Source organism: Perca flavescens, chromosome 2, assembly GCF_004354835.1.
Source record: "Perca flavescens isolate YP-PL-M2 chromosome 2, PFLA_1.0, whole genome shotgun sequence".
NCBI lineage: Eukaryota > Metazoa > Chordata > Actinopteri > Perciformes > Percidae > Perca > Perca flavescens.
The window spans coordinates 28,982,636-28,994,082 of record NC_041332.1 but is presented as its reverse complement, the minus strand read 5'-3'; the positions used below and the strand labels follow the sequence as shown (position 1 = coordinate 28,994,082).

Below are 11,447 nucleotides of genomic sequence, written 5' to 3'. Positions count from 1 at the left end.
GTATGTAGGTAATAGCTTGGAAGTGATGGGAAACCTTTCTTCCATCAAAAAGGGGCCAGGAAACCTCAGCTGCATGCCTTGATGCTTGGATCTGTTGCCTCTGTGGCACCGAGGGTTGTTTTAAATGGCTGACTTGTTCAAAGCTCTTGTGACTCCCTCCATGCCTGCTCTCTGTTCATGTAACGATGCAAAACAGGGGGTCAGACTTTCACATCCACCCCTATAAGAGTCCTGAATCCCTTGGTCATAGTCTGTAACTGTGCAATAAAGAATCCAAATGTATAAGCACTGGTAAATTACCCACAGGGTGCAACGAGTGTCCCTTTGCTTTGGGTTTTGCTCCTTATTATTTCCGTGCCAATGACACATCGCTCAACTTCCACTTAATGACTCAGCTGTGAGCACTGACAGTTGACAGTGGTTGGCTGCCCGGGGGCCACATGCTGAGAGAAGGGGGTGGCGCGAGGCAGACGAGGTGGGATGTAATCACTCTCTGTAATTTGGAGGAAATCCACTGAGCTGCTCACAGTCAAAATGAAAGCTTTCCTCTTGTTCGCCTCTCCACAGCTACCAAGCTCCACTGTTTTCAAAAGCCTAAAAAGAGGTTCAGAGAACCAATTCTGCCTGGTTGGTGTTCCCCAGGGATTAGTCCTGGGACCATCTCAAATCAGCTACAGCCCTGGAGCCATGTTCTTTCCCCAAGGAGCGGCACAACAGACAGTCAGACTGCCCATCCTATGCTATATGGCCCAGGCGCAGCCAGCCAGCCAGCATGTAACTCTCCTGAGATCCCCCTTAGTGGAATGAAAGCTCAGTGGAGTTTATGCTGAGGGCTCTGCTTGTATCTGTCTGTCTGTCTTTTTGTTTGACACCCTCTTATGTCACCTTATCCTCTTTCACTTCCCTTTAATATCTCAATCTGAGGCAAGAAGGCAATGCATTTTAAAGCTCCATCCTTTTTGTTGCATCAGGGAATAAAAAAGAGCATTATATAATCCTTAAAATAAACAATTTTCAACAACATGACAAGGCTTGTGTGGATGAGTTTGCCTAGAAGCATCCTGTCATGAAAATAATTATGTGCGCAGTAACTAATAATTACACTTTGTTAACCTCAGCATGCTTTATTGTCTCGACTGTCTAAATGACAGACAATTTCACAAGAAAATTTGGCTCAAGTCATGAGCAGATCGCCCAGTTTGATCACTTTGTCACACAACACTATCCTACCAAGTTGTCAAAGAGACACTGTAGTGGGTTTGCTTGATAGATGGTGAATGGTGCTTATACAAGGAGCCACTCCAGCGCGCCCATAAATATGCATCGTGACATTTGGAACAAAGCCGCTCGTCCTCTCTTTCCTGATGAGCTCTGCCTGCATACTATAACATATTGCCATACTGTGACACCTTGTGTTTCATAGCCAATCTCTCTGTTCATCAACTTGGCAGATAACCTCTAGATGCTGACAGATGATATGGGGAATGGCATTAGGGCTCTATTGTATGCAAAACCAGGAAGTGAATTTCCAACAGGGATGCTTATGCCAGTAATTAATAATTAATCCTTATTATTTCATGATGTATATATGGTTGGTTGTAACTATTAATATTGAAAAAGAAGGTCAAATAGTGTATTTGCATGATCTTGTTCTCCAGACAAGTCAATCAAAATTCTCTATTGATCAACAACAGGTCAGAACACATTCACACACCATAGTCTGTTAGGGCAAGTGCAAAAGAATGCTCCTTATTCTCACTGTAGCATTAAGAACACAACTGGCCTCTTTCTCCAAACACTGCATTGCTTTAGAAAGGAATAAATATCCAAGACAGCCAGGAGCAGTTCCTTTCAAATCCCACACACAGGCATATCTCCCTCTATTCTCCATGTCTCCCTCTCCTTCTCTCTCTCTGTCATTTGACCAGCAGTGCTTCCTGCCACTGAGGACCTGTGACTCAACAGCCAGAATACAGCAACGTTCTCTTGCCCACCCTCTTGAATATTCATAGAAATAAGAGGACTCAAGCTCAGACCCATCCATCTTGTATTCATCCACATTTATATATAAAAAAGGAAGTGACTGTTAGGCAGAGGGGTTAATAGTAGTACTAGATAGCTAAACGGATGCTGTGGAAGAGGTGGCGTGGGGGGCTGTTTTACACTAATTTCTTTATCCCTTTCACAGGAGTGCCATGTTACAAGAGAATTCCTGAGGCGAGCCAATGGCCCGATAAATCTGCCGGAGCCTCTCTCTCAATTTGTCTCCGTGGAATGTCAGCTGGCAAGCGCCCAGACACTGAGAACCTCTTTTCACAATGCGCCAATCTAACAGACGAGATCCCATGTTGGAGCTACAGTACAAGGACTGGCATGGATAAATTGCCACGTGCCTTATCTAGGTCTCTTTTTGTCTAACTGTCGCAGGTCTTGCTCCTCACACGGCCTCCAAAGGCCACTTCCTCCCAGACCTGGTGGTTAACCTGAACAGCTGAGAGGGTGACGTTGACAAAATGCAGGTGTCACCAAAGAGGAACTTGTGATATGACACAGATGCTGTGTCAACATCGCCTTACTCCATTTGACCCACAGTATGAACAGAAATTGCCCTGTTTGGTGTCCTTCATCAGTGTGGCGCAGTCTCCAACATTGCTCGGTCCAGGTGGTGGAATGGCAGAGTGGGAGAACAGACCCTGTTTGTGTGAAGATGCAACAACTATCTCTCTCTTTTTCTTTCTCTCTCATTCCCTCCCTCCCTCCATCCCTCCCCCTCCCTCTTCAAACAGACTGCTGTAGCACTCTTTGTACTCTATTTAAAGGTTGTAGATTAGCAAACAACAAGATTCCTTCCCACCTGTCCCCCTAAATTAGTCATTAATGAATTTATCCATTTATTTATGTACAGTAGTTGCAGTAAAATACATACATACTGTATTTACACAGATGGATATGAGTGTAGAGTTGTTCTTTCCCAATCAAGATATCAAGTTTTTAAACACTGATTATATACATAATTTATGTTAATTAAAAGGTTTTATTAATTTAATCATGTTATTGCATTTGCTTAACATTAGAAAGTATCAAATGGTGCAGGACAAAATAAAAAAAAAACTAAATGAATAGCACCCTATCCTCGACAACACTTTCCACACAGCCAGCCACACAAGCGCATTTAAGGGGTTCATGTTACTGCATGACAGTTGGCATGACTGTAAAAAAAAAAAAGAAGGCATGTGCCAAGTGGAGCTGCCAATGCTCAGCATGGCTGGTTTTAATATTTAAATGTGTTTCATTACAACAGTATGGGCCAGATAGCCTTTCTGACGTCCAGACAATTGTCTGCAAATGAACAAGATTACATGACAAGCCCTGGATGACAGAGCTACCCACTGCTGCCTACACCAGCCACTTATCTGATGGTAGCCTAGCAACAGATCCCTGACCTGGCTTTGACCTCCACCAGATAAGGTCAACACCTGAAGGCTCTGCCATTGGAGGGCTGTCTGAGAGAGAGGTGGAGCTTGGGGATGTAGGGAGACAAAGGACTCTACAGAGCAAGGGCAGCCTCCTCTGCATAGAGTTCCATGCTCCCTGCTGACAAAAAAATGTCCGGACAAAAGCGTGCCAGACCTCTTTACCGGAGTTCATTATACCTGTGTGTGTGTGTGTGTGTGTGTGTGTGTGTGTGTGTGTGTGTGTGTGTGTGTGTGTGTGTGTGTGTGTGTGTGTGTGTGTGCGTGCGCGTGTCAGAGGCAAGCTAATCATAAAAGGCTGGTCGAAAAAACTCGAAAGCACTTGCCAGTACAGTGTCCCCCGTAGCAAATTCTGACAGCGTTGCCTTATTTTACACAGGGTCAAACATGTTTCCTCCCTCAACGCAGCATCAATGAGAGAAAAAAACAGCAGCTGTAACTGTTCATATTGAAAACAATTGTGGTGACAAACAGAAGAGACACATTATGAAGGAAGTGCTGAATGTGAAATTAATCAACCAGAGCAGTCCACCCTGATAGGCATTCCCACTTCTCTATCATTTGTGTGCACATGCATCCAAACCTCACTCGGTTTAACAGCAGTGATATGGAAGTTAATCCAAATTGTGATAGTGGCAATATCCTATTAGACCATGGCAATAAAATCAAGCTGAGACTGGTAACACATTACAGATATCAGAACATGTTCAGCATGCTCCATTACAATATGAAATGACATTAATCAGCGGGGGTCCTCTTACACACACACACACACACACACACACACACACACACACACACACACACACACATAGAGGCATAAAACAAACAAATCATACACACAGACGTGCACAAGCCTAAAGTTCAGCTCAAAAGAACACACGTTTGAGTGTTGAAGTTCTCTTTCACTTGATATTATTTTAAATGGTTTAGATAATTTACAGTATCACTGGCTTTTGCTAGATAAATTCAGACATATTGTAAAGAAAATAGACAAGTCAAGCAGCCAAGGGCAAAAGGGTGGACATATGAATAGCTGTTCATAACATTTTTGTAATTATTATATTATTATTTGTTTTGCTCACCTGAGCCTTTGGAATAAAAAAGTGAATAAGAGAGGTGGCAGACAGTGTTACTGTCCTAGAACTTTGTGTCTTTTTGTGAACATTTTTGGCAATTCAGTATGCAGACTGCTTCAAATGATAAAAGACCACATTGTTTTCAGAATTGTTAGTAAGGAGTTTGTCACTAATCTGCTCCCTGATTCCTTTCAGTTTTTACTCAGCTTTTAGCATTTCTATTTCTTTCTTAAGTGCATATTCACTAAGGTGTTGGCACTGCAGGGATTATCATTCAGCCTGTCAGGTTTGGCACTGCTAAAATAACTCGTGTCCCTGAGTTGAAGGACCTTCGCTTCCCTCCAGGGCCTTTTGCAAGACCTCTGCCCCAGTTCACCCAGGCCAACATAGGCTCCTCCTCCTGTGTGTGTGTGTGTGTGTGTGTGTGTGTGTGTGTGTGTGTGTGTGTGTGTTTGCACTTCTTCTTACTGCAGGGAAACTATTAAAGGTCAAAGGGCAGGAAGTTGGCCAACTGCCTCTGTCACTTTAGTAAAGTAGTAGAGCAAAGAGAGGAAGTGGTAGCAGGAGTCTAAGACATGACAGACAGAGACAAAAGTGTGAGTATGTGTCTATGCTTTTGTCTGACAGTTGAATTTACAAGGTCAGTTGGATTGTTGCATAAAAATCCTTAAATAAGTAAAAACCATTGTCATTGAAGTCATATCCTCTAAAATCTCCAGCACTTTATGTTGTTGTTTTTTTTCGCTGAGCATTTTGTTGACCTTTGTGAGACTTAGTTTATCTGATCTGCAGACTTTATGTCTGATTAAAGGAAACAACTGCTACAGGCTTTGGAGTTTCCTAGGACCACTGCTAAATAACCTGGTACAGGGATCTCTCCGCTGGTATTTGCTAGAGGCGACAACTCTTCTCGCTCCCTGCATAAATGTGCCAACCGAGGACGAGAGCATAGAAGGCCAGAGGGCAAAAAGGGAGTGAACCACCTGCTTCTGTCACACCATCAGGATGAAGGCGAACGAGTGCAAACAGGGTGAAGTGTGTGTGCAGGGGTTGGTTGGAGATATTGTGTAGAAGGGGGACAGGTGGCACGGCGGACAGCGCTGGCACAAGCCACCCTAGGATTTATCACTCAGCGACAGTCACGGCTGGGCAGGGGACAGATGTTTCTGTTTACCCCAGGGCAACATCTGACTGGCCGAGAATAACGTTAGCCCAACCTGCCTTGCCCGCACAGGACAGGACCTGAGAGGATAGAGGAGAGGAAGAAAAAGAGACGGAGAAAAGGAGAAGAAACTGGAGGATGTTCAGTTTGCCCCCAAGGGACATAAGCAAGTTAGCTCATTTCTCTCCAGTCTGCTCCATCCTCGGCTGAAGCACCTGAAACTCATTTGGCCCCCACTAACTGTTGTGCCACTATAGGGAACCATTTTAATAAGTAGTAATAATGTCGACTGACAAAATGAGCCATTTTCAAAGCAGGGAACCAGCCCCTTTTATTGGGGACTGAAACAAAACAATTCTTTCTTCACTTAGTTAGAGAAGCAGACACACATGCACAGTACTTACTATGGTGTTATTTAAGGGCTATTCAGTAAAAGCCATTTTGCATTAGTGTATGTGTGTAGTGTACAGTGTTACAGCTGGGAAATTTGAGCGCTGTTGCTGGTAATAAATAGCTGGAGCACTCTTCCCTCGGAGCAATGAGGAATAACCTTTAGGTTCAACCCTGAGTGAGGTCATGTCAGTGTTGCCATGGCTACTATCAGCAGACTGTCCTGTTGCCAGCATTACCTCAGCTGCCTGGCATTGTCAGGGTCAGGGAACAGGCTGTGACCTCCCAATGGTGACCAAACTCAACTGGGGACAAAACACCATCATGACAAACACAAGTAGTCTAGTATAGCTTATTTTCTGTTCATGGAAATGTTTAGTGGAAATGATGCCACTGGATGCAGAAGTTTTAGATTTCTGCACTGATTTAAGTCAGCCTGGTAAATGCAGTTTGATATTACATGGAGTTTTCCATGATTAATTACCACTAATGTGGTGTAATAAGCAAAGGGTGGATACACAGAGCAAGATTTAGCATTCTGATTAAGCCATCCAGCAGGAGAATTTCAGCTTCCCTAGGATTGTTGATGCAAAATTTGTGAGTATAAACATCATTCTCGGAAAACCCAAAGATCAATGACATTCATCTGTGATTTCATCAAGACGTACAAACCAGAGCGGCTACATTACAATAATTTAGTGGAATCATAAAAATATAGTTTGCACTGCACTGCACTGCATTTTATAGACATGGTAACTGATCTGAACCAGAAAATGTCTACAGTATGTTTGCTCTTAAAGTCACCTTTTACATCTTTTACAACTTATTTCTATCTTATCTGTGCACTAGCATGAAATCCCAAACACATGTATGTTGGACAAACTCCTTAATTTATAACTCTTTGTTCAAGTTGAATGTTTTACCAGCAGAACCACAGTAGATATCAGAGTACTTTTCCTCTGAGGTACTTTGCATATTTTGTGCTTTCCACACAGAAATACAGACAATATGCAAGAAATGCAAAAACCAAAAATAATTTAACCTTTCCCTTGTAGCAGCTTATCCACTCTTTGCTCAGAGCACCTGTCCATAGATTATCCATCTACAGGTGAAGGTGAGCAACACAGCTGTCTTTACACACACACACACACACACACACACACACACACACACACACACACTCAAGTCTATTAAAATTGTAATGTAAACCATTATAATATTCAGTATCACAACCCAACAGTATCCTCTCCACAAATGAAAAACCTAATGGGATGTCTTAATCATTTCATGCAGGAGATGCAATAATATGTAATTCTTTTCTATTTGTGGAACATGTTTGTCCACTCTCTTCCTGATAGGCCCCATTTAATCATGTTGTTCTGTTTCCTAATTAGCAAAAATGCAAAGTGTCTTTGTCACCTGTGGACAGCCAAGAGGGCTAATTTGGGCTTTTCACTAATTGCCACGGTAACGAGCCTCCTGCGCCTCCGCCGGGGGTGGGTGGAAGCCATGGCAGGACGAGGACTGGAGGATGGAAGGATGGAGGGATGAAGACACAGCTCTCCTCACACACGGCCGAGGTGTGAAAGAACGCGGCAGGCCAACAGAACGCAGCCTGGAGGAGTCCAACAGCAGGGAGTGGGGGACAGCCTGCGCTGTGAAAAAGCCCCAACACCAAGCTGAGAGGGGGGAGGATTCAGCTCTGGCCAGTTTTAGTCTCTCAACTTTGATGAGGAGATGACTACATTGGGTTGGATAATTGTTGGACGTTTTACTGACACTGACACAGGTTATTGTCCCCACCTGATATGATACTGGTTCCCACACAATGTACCTTTTTTACTGTTCTTTTAATAGACACATTCTAGATATAACTCAGCAGGCAGTTTTTAAATTAGCAGCTTGACATGTATAAAGACTGTGTGTAAGAAGTGTGTGTGTGTGTGTGTGTGTGTGTGGGGGGGGGGGAGGAGGAGGATGAGAGAAATAAACCAAATTAAAATATAGGATGTTTGATAATGATTATGTTTTTTTATTATTCAATCTACTGTTCAGGTTGTAGCTTTTAGTTGTTTTTCTTCATGCAACTTCTATATAGTTTATCAATCATGGTGAAATGGCAACTAGAAACTTTTCAGGTGAAAGAGTTTGTATGAAATGTCTTCCTTTGTGAGTATATAAATACCCTGATGTACTATTATACTATTGATAGCCTACTAAAAAGTCCAAAGTATTATTAGTATTACAGTTACATAAAAGCATAGATTTAATGTATAAGTTTGCAAAAGCAGTGTGTAGACTAAGTCATCCAGACAATATTAGCCTATAAAATTCATTTTGAATTTAGCATTTCAATTTTACCATGCTGCAATTGTGATTGGCTACTTATCTTTATTTAAAATAAAGATATGGTTATAGTGGTTAATTGTCTCTTTTACTAAAGCAAGCTAAATCCATGTTTAACATGCTTCTGCTTTATTTATTTCATAACGTCTAAATTGACGTATAGCCTACATTCATGTTTGCATCATTCGCATACATTATTATCGTCTCACCATTAATTTGGAAGGAAATTAAATAGATTCCGTTGGTGTAATTCGACTCGATCAAATTGGTCTCTCAGCTGATTTATGCCTCTTTGCTGTTTTTTCAAATACATTTTCTTTTTAGCAATACACCCTGAAAGCTTGGGGGCACCTTGTCCGTATGCTGCTCTCGGGGGCGAGCCCCTCGAATGTGTGCGTGCGCGCAAGAGCGTGTTTGAGTGTGTGAGAGCGTGTGAATGTGTGTGTGTGAGTGTGAGTGTGAGTGTGAGTGAGTGTGTGTGCGTGCCTGCCTGCTCTGCTGTTGCTGCCCTTTGATCCCTGCATTAGTGTTAGTTAGGGGCTCGGAGACACACTTGCACCGAGAGCAGCCATAGTCAAGACACGGCAACAACAACAGCGGCACCTCCTCCGCCTGTGTTCCCATTCCCCAACAATACACTTTAAACCGAGCAAAGCCAGGTGCACGAACAAGTCCCTGTCATCACTGGCGCCTCCAGTCTCAATGGGAAAAACCTTTTTTCTTCTTATCCCTAAACAAGGACGAGAATGTGATTAAAAACGGGGGAAAATGCCAAGGAGGAAGCAGGAGCAACCCAAGCGCCTGCCTTCACGTAAGTCCTTCACTCGATTTGTTCAATTTTAACGGCTCTCCGTGTGTTTTGCGCAGTAGTTTAGGGTTAAAGAGGTGAAACAGACAAAAGACTCGGCGTAGGTTATTTCTCCCTTTTTAGGTCCGAGCGAGGCAGCCATGTTGTTGGCGATGGGTAACGTTAGCTAGGCAGTGAGTGGATAACTGATACGTGGCTTTATTAAGAGTATAATCGATAGAGGTCCGGTTCCGTTAAAGGTTGCGGTCAGTTGGCATATGTGTCGGTTGTGTGTGTGTGTGTGTGAGGAATAACGGCCGAGCGTTTTCGGTAATGTGCTCGCCTCTGCTAGGTCGCTTTTCGGGTAGAAAGGGGAGGATCTGGGAGTCTGGCCGCAATAAAATGAAGGGTCAGTCGGATCAGACAAGCCAGAGTCTGGCTCCCCATACCCTAGTGTTCCTGGTTAGCAATAGCGCTATCTAGCAACGCTCGGTAAACTTCATTTCCTCGGCGTTAAACGTGTAACTTTCGCCTCATAGTTTTGCTGCTCCAGATCGCGGAACCGAATTTGTTCGCGCTTGTTTGTCGTCGACTTTAAAAAGTGTGAAGAGATTTCTCTTCACCCCCCCCCCCCCCCACCCCCAAGCCAATGTAATTTTTTTTTCTACCCCTCCCAGTCTGCATGCAGGCTATGTCAGAGCCATGGTCGGTCACCTGAAGTTCAGGGTTTTTCCCCCCTTCCCTTTGCAGCCATTCATTGCAGACAGACTACGATCAATAACGCGGTTAGAAAAGGGAAACGACAGTTATGCTCTACTACGTTGCTGAAAATAACGCGGTGCCGCAGCATACACCTATTGTTATTCTTGTGTTGTTGATTTCGGTGGGAGGTTGGTTTACTTTTGTACATTTGACCCTCCGTATCTTGGATGTTCGTATTGTGCCTTTATCAGTCTAGATAATAAAAAGCTGCGATAACACACTGCGGCCACTAGAGGATTGCTTAGATGGTATAGTGGGCAAGACAAGGATTATTAAAGGAATTATCCGAAAGTGACATTTTCTGCTCTTGATCATTTCTGCTCAATACATGCGTAAGCAAACAGCTCAATTAGTCATATTGGTATGCAAATGTAATGAATAATTGAGTGATTCATCTTTTAACAACGACGGCCTGATACATTTATCTTATGACACTATCTTCATTTCTTAAATGTCAGACGATGCCAGCTGTTCATCATAGCCAGCCACCATCAACAAGGCACTTCAAGTTGTCTCTTTTTATTTGGTTTACTTACATAGTTTTCTTTTTTAATTTTAAAGGGTATGAGGAATGAATAAGCTCCTGCACCTTTCACAGTTTAATATGTCTGACACATTAAATCAAATGTACATTACACAATTATTTTTGTAGCCTCACACACAATATACACAAATGCACGTTTTTATTTTGTTTTATTCACTGATCTGCTCAGGTTTTTGACCTAGGGCTGAACTTTGGAAATAGCAGTGGTTGGCTGGGTGGCATAGAGGTGGAGACCGGGTGACTGTGTGTGTGTGTGTGTGTGTGTGTGTGTGTGTGTGTTTTTTTGTGTGTGTGTGTGTTTGTGTGTGACACTGAGTGACAGGGAGATATTTGGACAGTGAGTCTTCACTCACTTTTGATAAGTTTTACATTTTTCTTCCAAATAAGAAAAAAGTGTCTTGGTCAACTGGAGTGAGTCACTGTGTTAACAGGGACACACGTACTCATAGTTTATACATGTTTTTGTGATATGACTCAATGTGGCAAAATTGAAATAGATGTTGTGTAGAAGCCATGAAATGATGTTTTAGCACCTACTGTAGTTGCCCACCTAGGGTAATGGCAATTGATTATCCAATTCAACACCCAAATATACCCTGGAGTGAAATTTTCACTACTAAGATTTTATCAAGCCCTCCTTTATGATTAAAATATTTAAGGATAGGCTTTGATAGGTTCAAATGTACAATAATGAATAGGTTAAACCAGTTTTATTATGATTAAAAAAAACATTGTAACATATTAGGAACATTTTGAGATCCAACGATTAAAATGCATGAGGTTGTGTTTAAGCTGTATTCCACACAGCAATACTGTATAGATCTGTCAAACATGAAGTCCACTTTTTTCTGTCTTTTGGGCAAGAGGACCAAAGTTAGCCTGTGTCAACATTTCAATTAAGCTG

At 42.6% G+C, this 11,447-nt stretch overlaps 1 protein-coding gene across 3 annotated transcripts in view; it reads left to right on the top strand.

Moving 5' to 3' along the window:
- Positions 1-8,921: 8,921 nt before the first annotated feature.
- The window catches only part of znf827 (zinc finger protein 827), a 73,099-nt gene continuing 70,573 nt past the window's right edge, over positions 8,922-11,447 (top strand). For all 3 annotated transcript variants that reach the window (XM_028597400.1, XM_028597391.1, XM_028597408.1), the window contains exon 1: positions 8,922-9,261. In XM_028597400.1, the coding sequence (XP_028453201.1) occupies positions 9,219-9,261 (43 nt within the window). In that variant the 5' untranslated portion in view covers positions 8,922-9,218. The remainder of the gene's footprint in view (positions 9,262-11,447) is intronic.